At 38.8% G+C, this 15,732-nt stretch overlaps 3 protein-coding genes across 3 annotated transcripts in view; 2 read left to right on the forward strand and 1 right to left on the reverse strand.

Moving 5' to 3' along the window:
* The window catches only part of LOC101308133 (nicastrin-like), a 22,138-nt gene extending 16,311 nt beyond the window's left edge, over positions 1-5,827 (forward strand). The window contains exons 14-21 of the mRNA XM_004289536.1: positions 78-210; positions 291-362; positions 1,934-2,053; positions 2,477-2,548; positions 3,381-3,521; positions 4,409-4,493; positions 4,584-5,025; positions 5,278-5,827. Coding sequence (XP_004289584.1) covers positions 78-210; positions 291-362; positions 1,934-2,053; positions 2,477-2,548; positions 3,381-3,521; positions 4,409-4,493; positions 4,584-5,025; positions 5,278-5,542 — 1,330 coding nt within the window. The 3' untranslated portion in view covers positions 5,543-5,827. The remainder of the gene's footprint in view (positions 1-77; positions 211-290; positions 363-1,933; positions 2,054-2,476; positions 2,549-3,380; positions 3,522-4,408; positions 4,494-4,583; positions 5,026-5,277) is intronic.
* A 2,136-nt stretch (positions 5,828-7,963) lies between these two features.
* Positions 7,964-12,510, forward strand: LOC101296235 (NADH dehydrogenase [ubiquinone] iron-sulfur protein 1, mitochondrial-like). The gene is made up of 5 exons (XM_004288536.1): positions 7,964-8,339; positions 8,429-8,675; positions 9,504-9,798; positions 10,785-11,159; positions 11,344-12,510. Exons 1-5 carry the CDS (start codon positions 7,964-7,966, stop codon positions 12,241-12,243), a joined length of 2,193 nt encoding a protein of 730 aa, XP_004288584.1. The 3' UTR covers positions 12,244-12,510.
* A 2,237-nt stretch (positions 12,511-14,747) lies between these two features.
* LOC101307437 (microsomal glutathione S-transferase 3-like) overlaps positions 14,748-15,732 on the reverse strand; it is a 1,059-nt gene continuing 74 nt past the window's right edge. The window contains exons 2-4 of the mRNA XM_004288573.1: positions 15,278-15,729; positions 14,858-15,073; positions 14,748-14,823 (exon numbers count right to left, since the gene is read on the reverse strand). Of these exons, the coding sequence (XP_004288621.1) occupies positions 14,995-15,073; positions 15,278-15,648 (450 nt within the window). The 5' untranslated portion in view covers positions 15,649-15,729 and the 3' untranslated portion in view covers positions 14,748-14,823; positions 14,858-14,994. The remainder of the gene's footprint in view (positions 14,824-14,857; positions 15,074-15,277; positions 15,730-15,732) is intronic.

A 15,732-nucleotide genomic window follows, 5' to 3' on the forward strand; every position in this document is an offset into this window, starting at 1 on the left:
TTTTTTTTTCTTTCTTTTTTGCAATTCTCTTAAGTTCAGATGAAGTATAATTTTTGCATCTTCATAATTAAGGGCAGTGTTTGGTCATCGCTTCCCCCAATCAATATTTCATCAGCAGAACAGTCCAAGCCCATAGTACTTGCAGCAGCATCAATGGATTCGGCATCCTTTTTTCGTGATAAAAACCTTGGTGCTGACTCCCCGATATCTGTAAGTGTATCTTTATTTACTTGTAATGTCTACAATGCCTAAAATGAGCCATACTAAATAATATTACAAACTACTTATAGGGACTGATTTCATTGCTGGCAGCAGTTGATGCACTTTCTAAGGGGGATATTGTGGATGACTTAAATAAACAGGTAAGTTATGAGTATGGTACAAAATCTTGCAGTGTTTGATTTCTCTGTACCAACTTACAGTTTTCAACAATCACGCTGGGGTGTATTTTGCAATTTCCCTTTTAGGATTGCAAATGCCATATATTTCAGTCTTCTGTATGATAGATCATGTAGGGATACCCAAGAGTGCATTTCCTTTCTAAGTATCTCTTCGTGAAAGGTGGGGGACTTGAATCATGTGGGTTGGACTGACCTGTTGGCAGACAACACCACCCTTATTTTTTAAGTCGGAAAACATGGTTTATCTCTATTTTTCCAGCAAAAACATGGTTTTGTCTATAAAATTTGAATAGTGAACCCTTCGATTTTACTGGTAGAGTTGCACCGTGCTTCCAGATTTCCACTTGTACGATAGTACATTCGGAATGCATCTATCATCTGAAGATGGATATGTATTTTTAAGTCGGAATCTTAAGATTGATGTCAGCCATTGGGACTCTCTCTTATAGGATTCTAAACAAATTTGGGAAACGGTTATATACTAGCTCTAGACTACAAAAAAGTTTCTATAAACAATATTTCACTTGTGTCTGTCTAATGCTGCTAATTCCAAGTCTTGTGCTGTGTGTATCTTGTTCCCTTTTTTCATTGTTTTATTATATTCAATGTGTAAGTTGAGCTTTCTTGAGCTCAACTCCTGAGCTGCATTTGTCTCAAACATCAAGTAAGCTAATTATTCATGAGTTAAACTACGTTAGAACTTAAACGTTTTTGTGAAAATTGAACTACAGGCCAAATGCTCTTATTATCTTTGGCCCAGCATATGAGGTCTTTTCTTGTGTAAATAAAAGGTCCATTCTCAGCCAATAGAAACAAAACTATTTTACAGGAAGTAACATGATAATAGGTATTGGTCCTGTGTTTTTTCAAAGAAGTAACAAACAGGATATAACATTTACTGATTGGGGCAGAAGGAATATAATAAGAAGTCATTGAGTGGAACACCCTCAATGCAAATTTTAGAAACGCTTGTATAAAAAGGCAGAACCCTTTGTAGAATTATAGTTTACATCTGTAGGTCTAGTTTAGCGATGCAACACATTCAAGATTCTGTGGTGAATTCATCTAGAGTTTTAAATCTTTATATTAAATTGTTAATACATGGTTCTAGTTGTCTGCCCAGTTGCTATTTCCTTGTGCCTAGAGTCAATTATTGTCAAATTTTTCGCTGTCGTCTGGTCTCCTCATTACTGGCAGTCTTCTTACTGTTGTTTGTCATGTACTTTTGCCATCCTTTTGGTATAGGCATCTGGCCCACTATATGTATTACAATATTTTTAATTTAGGTTTTACGTTCAGTTTTTTCTTTTCAAATCTCTTGAAAATTTGTTGTAATTGTTATTATTATTGTTGTTGTTGTTGTTGTTGTTGTTGTTGTTGTTGTTATTATTATTATTAGGGCATATAACACTAAAATATTATTACTATTATTATTATTATTACTACTTTATAAGTATTATTAATTTTTATTTATACCTTGTATTGCTGTTGCACATGCAGAAATGTCATCTGATCCCTAAAGTTTAATGCAGCTTGTATTTATTGTTTTCACCGGAGAGGCCTGGGGTTACCTTGGCAGCAGGAGATTTTTGCTGGAACTCGATCTGCAGTCTGATGCTGTTAGTGGCCTTAACTACTCATTGATTGAGACGGTGAGTATACTTTGTTCTCTGTATTGTTGAAGTCAAGTACTGTAATTTTGAAAAGAACCATTTTAATACTAAATTAAAATGTTACGCTTTGCCACTCACATGAGACGACAAATGTATAAGATCCTCCTTGCTCAGAAACTTCAAACACATCATGTTGAAAAAAATAAAAAAAAAAATTATTTGAGTTTGTCATTCACCAATCTGTAGTTCTGGCAGAACATCTCATTAATTGTGTGTCATGTTCAATATCCATCCCTCTAATGTTTTGCTCCCTAATTGTCCAAGAGATACTGTGACTTATTGTTACATATGCTTGCTGTTTATGTCAAGTTATACCGTCTATTTGCATACTTTCACATGGATCTTCCTCTGTATCAATGTATGTATATGCTAACTATTGGCAAATTGAGTGCTTTTCTGTAGGTTGTCGAAATTGGTTCCATTGGGAAGGTCCTCAACCAAGAAGCTAAGAACTTCTTCGTTCATACAGCTGGGGTGAGAATTTCGTTATTCAAATTTACGCATATCCTTGTTACTTCTGCAACTGCGCCTGAAATATGTATTTCATTTCAAACTTATCAGTTGCTTATTTAGTCACTTATGTGTATGACTACTTCCAAATATGGGAAGTGTGACGCGCTTCCAGTATGCCATGCTGGATGCATGATGCTCTTTTGGTTGTAAATTTCTGGTGGTAGCGGTTGGTTGTTGTGGCCTTGTGGGTGATCACAATTGTATAATGGTGGAGAATTGGTATAGCCATAACCATCTTAACTTGTGTTAGATTGCCCAAGTGCAGAAGTGACAAGGACCCAACAATCATTCTTGCATTTTCCACCGCACACTACTACCCTATTTTAGTATTTATACATCTAAATTTCAGTTTCTTTTCACGGTATTCTAAGAACGTTAAAACTCCTTTTACAAAAAAAAAAAAAGAAAAAAAAAGAACGTTAAACCCATACTCTTACTGCTTGAAATTAGAAACAAATGAAGATTTTGCTATCTCGTCATTATTTAAATTTTACATTCATTTCACAATCAAGCATACCTGTTATCAAATCATTGCTGCAAATAATTCCAAATACCAAATTCGCTCCTGTGAAGAACTTCTATCCCTCTAAATAACTTCATTAAAGTAGAAGCTCTTGGGAGCATTAAAGAAAGCATCTGTCTGCTGTATTATCTGCAAAGATTGTTTGCATTCAGTATAGCTATATTCTTAATATGTTATGAAGAATATTTTAAGAAAGCATCTGCCTGCTGTATTATCTGCAAAGAGTGTTTGCATTCAGTATAGTTATATTCTTAATATGTTATGTTGTAGACTTCCTCTGCCACAAATGCGACACTAGATGCTTTGAGGACTGCACAAGATTCAGTCAAGTCTGACCATATTGTTGTCTTGTCTGCAAATGCTTCAAATCCTGGGATACCTCCATCTTCCTTGATGGCTTTTCTGAGAAAGGTTTGTTGCACTACATTGTTCGAAATTCTTACCATTGCTACAGTTATTCTTGTACTCTTGTATGTGTATGGTCATAACATGATGCAATATCAAAAGTAAACTACATGATTCTTTGTTATGTGGCTGGGGCACAATTCATCTTGTGTAAAATGTTGGTTCAAATCTTCCCTACGCAATGCTTTGTAATTGACAAGACAAGACCTCGTATAATTTTGTTTTAAGGTTATTTGTATTTAAAATCCCATACATTTTTTTATAAAAGAAATGTGCTTGGTATTGGGGGTCCAGTAATTTATTGAATCAGTAGGTGTTAAAATTTCAGGAAACAGTGTCAAATTTGCAGAAATGAAAGTTTTTTTATGTAAGAAAATAAATAACCTTAGAAGAGAATCCTCTAGTATCAGCTGTTTCTTTCTTTTGGAAATCTTACTTGTGCAATTCAAACAGCATGACGGGAATGCCTAGAAGGAATATTTTTTCTTTATTCTACTTGGAAGTGTTTAATTTCCAAACATATAGAAGGACCACTAAATCAAACAGCATTAGTGCATTCAATATAAAGTATCATGTAGGTGGATCCCATTATTTCCTCTCATCAGTGTGTTTCTTATTTCTTATTTATTTTTTTTATTTCCGAATAGGAGTGTGTTCTTTATGGAGATCTGAATTCTATACTTAAATAAGATTATGATTTTCTTTTTCCTGAGAGAAATGTGAAGAAGAATTTTCTAGTACTAAACTGTTGATTATTTGTATGTCTCATTAAGATGAATACATCTAAAGAGATTAAAACTGAAAGGTATTCCAACATGTTCAAACAATACTGAGGCCTTCCTTTCATTGATGAGTTGGTGAAACTCCAGCAATAACTCCTCTGCTTTTAATAGGACTCTCTAACCTCTGGGGTTGTATTGGAAGACTTTGATACTGTCTTCACAAACAAGTTCTACCACAGTCACCTTGATGATTTATGTGAGTTTTCTCTGCTCTTTTGCTTTTGTGATTGACCATCTCAATACGATCCACTGATCCAGAATCTTATCTTTTTCCCAATCTATGCAGCAAATATAAACTCCTCAGCAATTGTCGCGGCTGCTTCCCTTGTAGCACGCACCCTTTACATTCTTTCCAGTGGCGATAAAAATACAAGCAGTTCTGCTTTAACATCCATCAATGTGAATGTTTCACTGGTTGAAGAACTAATGGGTTGCCTATTAGGCTGTGAGCCAGGTCTTTCTTGTGAGCTGGTAAAAAATTATATAACACCAGCGACTACCTGCCCCAGCAACTATGTTGGCGTTATCCTTGATGAACCTTCATCCACCCCGTATATTGGATATGTTAGTGATATTTCAAGGTTTGTTTGGAACTTCCTGGCTGAAAAAACTTCTATCTCGAAGGAAAATGCTACCTCTGTTTGTTCTAAAGATTGCAATAATGATGGTAAAGTCTGCATCGGAGCAGAGACATATGGAAAGGGAGTCTGTGTCGTCTCCACAACCAGGTATCTCGCTTGCTATGGAGAAAAACCATACTTAATGAATTTTGTTAAGAGTTTGGATCTAGAGATATGACAACATTTGTACATGCTACAAAATTAGAACAATAAGTATAATAACCTTGGATCCACTATCATTTCATAGTTGGCCCCTAGCAGGCAGGTTCTTGTGTTTCCTTTTGTGATAGGTGATAGCTATAGACTAATATGTATATTGCTGATTCAGACTAATTTAAATGCTTGTGGTTCATCATACAGATATGTTCCAGCTTACTCAACACGGTTGAAATTTGGATCTGGATCCTGGACTGTATTGCCTCCAAATAACTCTGATCCCATGGGACTGTTGGATGCCGTTTGGACAGAAAGTAACTGGAATACAATTGGTCTCCGAGTCTATACTGTGCAAAATTCTTCGTTCGATAATATTGTTTTACTTGGGAGCATCGCCATTACAGTCTTGGCTTACCTCGCAATAGTGATTACTAAAGCCTTTTTAACAAAGGCTTTAAAGCGTGATTGACAAAAACAACTTTTGTAATTTGCAGGCTTGCCTATTCTTGCATTTAATAGCTGCATCCTTGCTTATAATCTGTAGGTTCAGTTTTCAACTTTACCCAATGTACCAAATATTGTAGTTGCTCAAGCTAATACTTTACTGTCTTTACCCGAATTTTGCACGGTGTGAACAACATTACATGTGTGAAGTATCCCAGGTGAAAATAGAGAATTCAACTAGAGCTGCGTGGTTTCAATCTCTGTATTGGGATGCCTACATGGAGTTGCAATATGTGCACATAGCATTCCTATGAAAGAAAAGAAGTCTAATATTTAGTAGGAAGGGAACGAAAAACTTCCGACTAGTCTTATGATTCCATGTTGATTGTCGGAGGAACCTCGGCTTGTACGGTACCTGTTCTCTCAGAGCATCTTCAACAGCTTCCTCAAAATTTCTTTAAAATGGGGAAGCAAAAGCTAAAATCTCCAAAAAAATTATGATCAAAATCTAGCAGCTTCTCCATTTTGGAGATTTCAGCATTTAATACAACAATAAAATATAATATATCATCATTAATTATAACAAAAAACATTATATATTTCATTGTAACAATAAACTACCCAATAAAATATTTTATTGTTGTCTTAAATTCGTTGGAGCACGTGAAGAATTTAATTTTGGGGAAGGAAGGCTTTGCTGCAAATTTGGGAAATGAAGACTTCTTTTTCTTCTTCATCCCCATTTTTGGGAATGAGATGGGGAAGCTGTTAGACCTAAAAATAGCTCTATATTCCCTAAAATTGAGAATTTCAAGAAAATGGGGAAGCTGTTGGAGATGCTCTCACAAAGCTAATGGTTTATCTTGTCTTTCTCTGTTCAGATGATCGAGTCAACAACCTTGACAGAAACGTGGTTCTACACATACAAAATACCAACAATTGTATAATCACTCCTATATGGGAAAGGAAACATGAACCCTCTCGAGTCCTGATTGTGGATCATTTACATCTTTTGAGGATGAAAGAGGTACAGTCAGCTTATCGCTTCTCCATTCTTTCAACCATGAGCTGCGCCCGTTCAGGTCGGACTCGACTCGAATCTTCATTTTCTGTCATTAAAAGTTGAAAGGCCGCATAGCTCCATAGCCCGTTTTAGCTTCCAAAACATCCATGTAGGGGTGTAAATGAGCTAGGTCGAGCCGAATACCAAGGTGTTCATGTTCGGCTCTTTTATTTTTATTAAGTTTGAGCAGAGCTTAAGCTTGAAATTTTTCTTTCATGTTCAAGCTCGGCTCGGCTCGGCTCGGCTTGAAATGTTTTTCTTAAGCTTGAGCTGGGCTCAGGTCAGCTTGATTTATTGGACGAATTCGAGTTTTAATCGGCTCATTTAACTTTAAATTAAAAAGATTAAATTTATTGCTATCTCATTTGAATTACTTTCATTTTATAGTGATTGTTAGTGTTTGATTCATATTCTCTTTCAATTGAAGGTGATAATAAGAATTAATGATTTGGAGTTAGAAAAATATAGTTTACTTATAACAAAAAATTTCAACAGTCAAGTTTTAGCAAATGAGTCGAGCCGTCGGTGAGCCGTGACTTAGTTGGTTAAAGATGTTAACGAACAACTTTGAGGTCATGGGTTAAAAGCTCATTGACATATGTAGGGTGTGTGAATATTTAATAAAAGCTTTAAAAAAAACAAAACAAATGATTCGAGTTTTTAACAAGCTCGAGCTAAACAAGCCAAATACATCCTTGTTCAAGCTCGGCTCATTTAACGAGTTAAAAACCGAGCCGAACTCGAGACGAACACGAGCTGCTCAAGCCTACTTACAACCCTACATCCATGAAAAACCACGGTCATGGGCGAGCGATCCTCGGAGTGAAGACTAGCATGGAATCCTTGGTGTGAAGAGGGTTTTTGCACTTGGAATGGTGATCAGAATCGGTTGCCAAAATTGGAGTGTCGAGCATAGTCGAATGGGGTGGGAGAACCGTGCATAGTCAGCCATTAGAGACTTGATGTCGAAGAGACTCCGAGTTGGTGGCCGCGCAATTACACGACAACCTTTGGGTTTGGGATTGGTGACTAGCAGCGGCCTTAGGGTTTGAAGGGGTTTTTTTAAACCCATGAGTTTGACGTTATCACTTAGACTAACTAATCAACTACGCCAAAACCCACCGATAAAAATAAACAACTTAAACGCTACAACTAGTAGTTTGTGAATCAAACTCTCGCGACGCCACTAGACAAAAGACTTTTTGTTAGTAAGTTTCTTTTTCTCCTTTGACCAGAAGAGAAAAGAAAAAAAAAAAAAAAAAACTGCGACATACAGTATTTTGTTGTAGCTGAAACGCAACCACATCGTTGGTAGATAGCTGAGAGAGCGAGCTCCTATAGATCTGGACCTCACTCACTAATCTCATTTGAGACGCGCACCCAATGGGGTTAGGATCGCTTGCTTCCAGGGCCCTACGCCCCAGAGCCGCAAGGCACCTCCTCCACAGGACCATGGTCACCTCCACCCCCGAGCCATCCACCGCCGCCCAGCCCGAGCTCCCTCCCCGTACCCCCGTCGGCGGCGCCCGAGTCCACTTCGCCAACCCCGACGATGCGATCGAGGTTTTCGTGGACGGATACCCCGTCAAAATCCCCAAGGGCATGTCTGTCTTGCAGGCCTGTGAGGTCGCCGGCGTTGACATTCCTAGGTTTTGCTACCACAGCCGGTTGTCCATCGCCGGTAACTGCCGTATGTGTCTCGTCGAGGTTGAGAAGTCTCCCAAGCCCGTCGCCTCTTGCGCCATGCCTGCCATGCCTGGTTTGTCTCTGTCAAATTGCATTTCATTTCATGTTTATAATTTTATGTTGTTTGTTTTGAGTAAATTTGTGTTGAAATTTCCGTGTTAGGTATGAAAATTAAGACCGACACTCCAATTGCCAAGAAGGCTCGCGAAGGAGTGATGGAGTTTTTGTTGATGAATCATCCTTTGGACTGTCCAATTTGTGATCAGGGTGGAGAATGTGATCTCCAGGATCAGTCTATGGCCTTTGGATCTGACCGTGGCCGATTCACTGAAATGAAGAGATCAGTAGTGGACAAGAATCTTGGTCCTTTGGTCAAGACTGTCATGACCCGCTGTATTCAATGTACAAGGTCAGCGTCCCTGTATTCATGTGTTTTTACTATCTGTAGTTGTCCTCAAGCCTTCTGAAATTTCTGGTCTGGCTCTGCGCTAGAATTATTACTTGAACTATTATATGCTACTAATGTTATAAGTTGCAAACTTAGTATATTATTTCATATGAATCGTTCCCAGAGTTCCCATTTTTAAATCAATGGCTTGATCTATATGACAAAGATTTCTCTTTGAATTGCTTCTGCAACTTCTTTGAGTCAATTTTGTTACTAGGACAGATGGCGGATGCTTATTGTCGCATAATGCTAGATTGATTGGGATTGTGCAGGAAGATGATTCTGTTATTCCACTTCATTACTTGTTGATATGTTGTTACTTTATGATACTTATTTTGTGTATCCATCCTAGGAGTATTAAAATATGAAAATATAGTTGGCCTTGTACGTGTGACTTCTCTTCTGTGTATTGTATTCTGTATGTGCTTAAGATGAGGTTATTTTAAACTTAGAACAGTGGAAACCTTTAACTCGTGGGTTTTCATGGAGATGATGTTTAAAACATTTGAACACAACATATATTTTATTACCAATTCAACAGAAGCTCTTGTACCTTTTCTGTTATCAGGCCTCCCAAGTTATTTTGACTACCCTGCTAGGGTTTATTTGAGTTGTTTTCTTTTGCTACTTTCTAAGAAAGAGGTTGCTTTTCTTGGCTTTTGAACACTTGTCAGTGGAATGTAAATATTAGTATGTTATATCAGAAGATAGTTACCATTCATCCTTTGACTTGGACAGTGCTTAAGCAGAAAGAATCTGATGTAGTGGTTTTTTTTTTTGGTTAAACAGGTGCGTCAGGTTTGCAACAGAGGTTGCTGGGGTTCAGGACCTTGGAATGTTAGGCCGTGGAAGTGGAGAGGAAATTGGGACTTATGTTGAAAAGCTTATGACCAGTGAACTTTCGGGAAATGTTATAGATATCTGTCCTGTGGGAGCCCTAACCTCAAAACCATTTGCATTTAAAGCTCGTAATTGGGAGTTAAAGGGAACAGAGACCATTGATGTTACTGATGCTGTTGGATCCAATATTCGAATTGATAGTAGAGGTCCAGAAGTCATGCGCATTGTTCCACGTTTAAATGAGGTATGTGTATTAGCGTATTTTGATGATCAATGCCTAGATGCTTGCTGATACAATTGTGGACAGTCTGGGCCTATCATGATATATAATAACTTGTGAGACATGAGTTACCATTATTATGTGCTTGTAGCATGGTGTGGTATGCCATGATAAAAACTATCTTGTTCCTTAGGTGCCTTTCTTGTGTTGCACCTTCTGTGCTGGATTAAACAAAATGCTTAGATGCTGGAAAAGAAAATGTTTGACAATAAAACAAATTGTTTGGTTCTGTTATTTTTCATCTTGTAATTCTCAAGCTGTATTTAATTTTTAGTAAGATGTTTAATATCCCAACGGATTGTTGCTTTTAGTTTTATTTTTTATCATAAAAAAGAAGAAGAAATAAATCTATTATGACTTCTCTGTAACTGTCTTCTCCAGCTACATTGCCACCTGATATCAAGACTATCATCCCCTTAGTTTAGATAAATATTTGGTCTGTGTGTGCGCGCGCGTATGTGTGTTTTGAGGGTATCTTTTGCATATATGTGGCTTATGTAGATGCGTTGCTTTTCCATTCAGAAATAATTAGCATACTATCTATGCTAAACAAAAATATTTTAAATTTCCATATTGGTAAGTCTGAACCTAGTAATTTGCAGCTTAAAACCTGAGAATATAAAAGTGATCGGTGATTTATATATGAGCTGCTGGAAATTATACAGTCTTTTGTGTCGAGGATGCTGACAAAACTTTTCGAGTTTGGGCTTTAGAGTTCATTTTGGGTGTTGACTTTTGAGGATATCTGTTTTGACTTCGCCTTTAGTCGTTGCTGTTTTAGTGTTTTCTTCTTTGATGCATTTGTGGCATTCTAGTTTCTATCATATTTGCATGCAAGCCATGCAATATCAATCTAAATGAGTGTAAGAATATTGTATTCACTTTGTGGTTGTTCAGACCATTTTTAAGTACTTTTCTTTTATTTAAGTATTTGATTACCACCTGTGTAGGACATAAATGAGGAATGGATATCAGACAAGACTCGATTTTGTTATGACGGTTTGAAGAGGCAAAGATTGAATGACCCTATGATTCGTAGTGCTGATGGACGCTTTAAGCCCGTGAGCTGGCGTGATGCCCTTGCTGTTGTTGCTGAGATGGCTCATAAAGTTAAGCCAGAAGAAATTGTTGGGGTTGCTGGTCAGCTGTCTGATGCCGAGTCCATGATGGCACTAAAAGACTTCTTAAATAAAATGGGGTCTAACAATGTGTGGTGCGAAGGAAATGGTTCCAACCGTGATGCGGATCTTCGATCTGGATATATAATGAACAGTAGCATTGCTGGACTTGAAAAGGCGGATGCTTTTCTATTGGTTGGCACCCAGGTATTATTCTGCAATCCAACTCTAATGATTTCTGTGGTACAGTAATTTTCCACCTGCGATACATGCTTAGTAGGTTGAATGTGTAATTGGGTAGTGGACTAGTAGTTCTTCAGTTATGAGTTGATATATTGTGCTTTAAGTATGCTTATGTTGCTGAACTCGTGCTTTCATTTTACATTACCAGCCAAGAGTAGAAGCTGCTATTGTAAATGCTAGAATCCGGAAGACAGTGTTATCTAACCAAGCCAAGGTTGGGTACGTTGGTCCTGAAGCTGATTTGAATTATGAACACCAGCATCTTGGAACAGGCCCCGATACACTTCTAGAACTTGCTGAGCGTCGCCACCCCTTTTCCTCGGTCCTCTTAAATGCCAAGAACCCTGCCATTATTGTCGGTGCTGGGCTGTTTGAGAGAAAAGACAAGGATGCAATTTTCTCAGCTCTTGAAACCATTGCCAAATATGCGAAGGCTGTAAGGCCTGATTGGAATGGATTTAATGTACTGCTTCTCAAAGCGGCCCAGGCTGCAGCACTTGACCTTGGACTTGTGCCGGAATCTGAAAACAGCATTGAGTCTGCAAAATTTGTTTATCTGATGGGTGCTGATGATGTTAGCTTAGACAGGGTTCCATCTGATGCGTTTGTGGTTTATCAAGGGCATCATGGTGACCGAGGTGTGTATCGTGCTAATGTCATCCTCCCTGCAGCAGCTTTCAGTGAAAAGGAAGGAACATATGTAAATACTGAAGGGTGCTCTCAGCAAACAATGCCTGCAGTTCCAACTGTCGGTGATGCCAGGGATGACTGGAAGATACTCCGCGCTCTATCTGAGGTAGCAGGCGTGAAGCTGCCTTATGATTCAGTTGGGGCCATCCGATCCCGGATAAAGACTGTGGCACCAAACATCTTAAATGTAGACGAGAGAGAACCAGCTACATTTTCATTTTCGATTAAGCCCGAGACCACTCAGAAAATGGATTCGACTCCATTTGGTACTGCTGTTGAGAATTTCTATATGACTGATTCCATCACCAGGGCATCAAAGATAATGGCACAATGCAGTGCATTGTTGTTGAAGAAGTGAGTAGCAACTTTGTTTTGTTTTTGTTGTAATAAAGTTATTCACTCGTTTCCTACTGTCAGAGTTATTCTTCACTGGGATTTTGTAAAGGCCCTGTTTGGCCAGAGCTTCTGGAACATTGGAAGTACTTCCAATAAAACTATCTTAGGTTTGGTCATTGTAATGCAATGTAAACGCATTTTCTGTACAACTGGTTACTGCAAATTGCAGTCTTAGTCTTTGAGATTATTCAATTGCTGTTGCATGGACATCTCTAAGTTCATGCTGGGGAAGAACATAGACCAAAAATTCCCCGACACAAGCAGTTACGTGCACCATTGATCCTGATATGTATCTCTCTGGGCACTCAGATTGAATGACAAGCCAATAGCACCCCACTCAAGGAATGGCCAACCAACATGTTTCAGGTTTGTCCCATCAGCATCGACTCTAGAAATCCCCAATGACGATGGGAAATAAAAGACCACAGCCACCAAAAAGATAGGTCACTTTAAGGCTTCTGTCTTGCTACCATGCACCAAGAGTGCTCTGCATCACATCTGAACTGCTTCTTGCGCCTCAGTCATTTTCTCTTTTGCTCTTTCTTATTTTCTCTAACAAAATTTTGATACAATGTGCTACAACTGGAAAACCCTAATACAACCACTAGTCAGTTGATCAAAATGAAAGGCATTTACAGCTGAAACAGTGTGTGTGTGTGTGTGTCTATATCATTTTCGAAGCTCAAAGCAATATAGTTAACTTGTAATTTTCAGAGTGCCTTTAAATGCGAAGCAATGTTCGGATGGTTGTAAGAGATATCCCAAATTTTTCACACCAAAATACTTAACCTCACCGTAGGTCAGTGTTCCAAGATGAACGCACCTATTAGTATACATGGCAAACCCGTCAGGGTCTGAGCATGGATAATGAAACGAAGTTTGCCCGCAGACCTAACATAAAGTATGCTTTGCTGTTCCAGTACCAATGGCCAAAGCTATAAGTTGTAAGAAACGGTTACTAATCACCCAACAGTTCAATTCTTTCAGAAGAGACAATGGAAAATGGTGCAACTCCAAGCCACAAATCAACCTTAGTAGAAGCTTGCTGTCGCCATCTTACATTCTTGCAATGGCACCCACTGTTACAATCTTAGTGTCGAGGATACTTAGGCAGGGTGTCAGCCTTGTGCCATGCCCAAACAAGGCACGTGCAGATGTCGATGACATGCGCTAGAACGCAAGGCAACTGGTTAGTCCAGGGTGTGCAGCACTTATACACCCTAGGGTGCACAGCTGGTGCGCAGCACTAATGCACCTGAGGGAGTGAGGGTCCATCAAGGGTCAGCAGCACTTATGCCTCACACCTTGCCAGACCCTGGGTGCTAAGGGACTCGCACCCCCTGCTGGACGCTAGGTGCTAAGGGGCATGATGCTAAGAGTATCATGCCCCTTGCAGATTGATGAACCCTGGGGTGCATAAGTGCCACGCACCTTGCTGGACCCTTGATGGACCCTGGGGTGCATAGCATCATGTTCAGCCATATCAGACTCCATGCTTATGATTATAATTCTTGTACCTTAGTAGGTGCAACAGAGCTGCTGCTCATTCTTTAGCACCAGAACAGTTACAGTGAAGAGCTCGCATAGTTGAATCAAAATAGTAGGATATGTGAAAATAGCATTCCAGTTCCTTTTGTGTATCTCCCTTCTTTCGTCTTCGATTTCTTGCATTTTATTACCCTAGAGGCTTGTCAAAGTAGCTGTGGTTCATAATTCCTCATAAATTATTGATGAATTTGAATTGGGGTAATCAAATGGTGAGTGTTCGGTTTGTTCCTGTAGTCGTTTTCTCTTCTTGTTTGCAGGCATAAAATGTTGAATTAAATTCAATTTACCCCCTTGTGAATTGAGAGTGACTTCATGTTAGTCCCTACATTTTTATTTTCATCAGTTTACCTCTTGAACTCTTCAATTTCTGTCTGCCGTGCTCAAATTCTCATATTCCGTTTGAATTGACCGTTAATTATCAGCAGTTAAGGTCCGATTTGGACAGATAAGGTCCGATTTGCCTAAATTCTAGATATGGGCCTCACAGTTAAGGTTAAAATTATTAACAGTTAATGTCTGATTTGGACAGAATATAGGACATTGGTCACGCTTGACGAAAATTTAAAAGTTTGATGGGGTAAACTGATTAAACTGAAAGTTTAGGGATTAACATGAAGTTCCCAAAGCTCATGAGAGTAAACTGAATTTAATTCTAAAATGTTTTGGCCTAAACGCTTTATGCTTGCTTTTCACCCCTGGCACAAATATTTCATCTTCCAAACGAAACAAACAAGAAACCCACCAACTTTCATCTAACGAACGAAATAAACAAAAAAGATGCACTTAGCCTTCTTTGAATTAACCTGTTTGGATGTGCAAGGGCAATAGAAAACTTTTGAGAAATCTAAATTTATCAAATTGCCTTTGTTTTCATCGCCGCAATAGATAGAAACCTAAATACTTTGGACAGTAGTCATGAGAAACTGAGAATCATTATGCACTGATATACAAACTCTAGCAAATGGGAAAACAAATACCAGAAGTAGTTTGATAACTGATAACTCAACATGATACAAAGACATGAGAGCCTACAAAACACAAACACCAGACACACTCTTCCCTATGATCTCCTAGGCCTGCACTTTTCTTATTAACTGTAACACCAAAAAAGTAACAGACATACAAGATAGCTAGCACAGCCAAAGCCCCCTCGTCATGGTCTTGTTTATCCTCGGAGAAGAAGAGTCACCCCAAAGGAAATTGTGCACACTATAAGTCCCACCAAAGCCAAGAACCCGTACTTGCTACAATTTCCAAACACAGTCAATCAAAAATTCATAGTTAACCATCAAAATATATAGATCCTAAATACAAATACGCAGTGACACCAAGCATCAGTAGACTAGATGGATACAGGTGCTAGTTCACCTACAAGTCAGTTTCTAGCTAATTGTAGAAACAAATGAAACTTAACATGACGCATTTACATAATTCACATATATACATACCCGACAGAGAGACGCTTTTGGGGGTCGCCGGTGGAGTAGCCTTTGAAGTAGAAATAGCGAGAGACGGTGTAGAGCAAACCGAGGACGGCGGCGATGCAAGGATGCCTGAGACCTCCCAAAACGAGGAAGACAAAGAACAAAGGCATCATTTCAAGAGAGTTCTGGTGACCTCTCTGAACACAGTTGAAGACTTTGGCGTCTTTGTTGTCCGACTCCGATGCGTACATGGTCGGGTAGAACACCTTGTACTTCTTCCTGGCCATCCCCACTTTGGCCGCCATGAAGAAGTTCAGGAAGCTGTAGAGGACAACCACCATAACCACATACCCGTAATCTTTAGGAAGCAATTCCACAACCGAAGAAGAACCCATTTAGATGGACCTCTCCGTAAACTAGCTTGGAAACTGAGTTGACTCGCTCGCGAGTGAAGATATGGATGAACCTCTCTCTCTCTC

This window comes from Fragaria vesca, linkage group LG1 (genome assembly GCF_000184155.1).
Source record: "Fragaria vesca subsp. vesca linkage group LG1, FraVesHawaii_1.0, whole genome shotgun sequence".
Classification (NCBI taxonomy): Eukaryota; Viridiplantae; Streptophyta; class Magnoliopsida; order Rosales; family Rosaceae; genus Fragaria; species Fragaria vesca.

Excerpts from the sequence above, each read along its gene's own strand:
- LOC101296235 (XM_004288536.1), top strand. The coding sequence starts at position 7,964 with ATGGGGTTAGGATCGCTTGCTTCCAGGGCCCTACGCCCCAGAGCCGCA. Across the intron at positions 8,340-8,428 it reads CGCCATGCCTGCCATGCCTG|GTATGAAAATTAAGACCGAC; the intron begins GTTTGTCTCTGT and ends TTTCCGTGTTAG. Across the intron at positions 8,676-9,503 it reads CGCTGTATTCAATGTACAAG|GTGCGTCAGGTTTGCAACAG; the intron begins GTCAGCGTCCCT and ends TTGGTTAAACAG.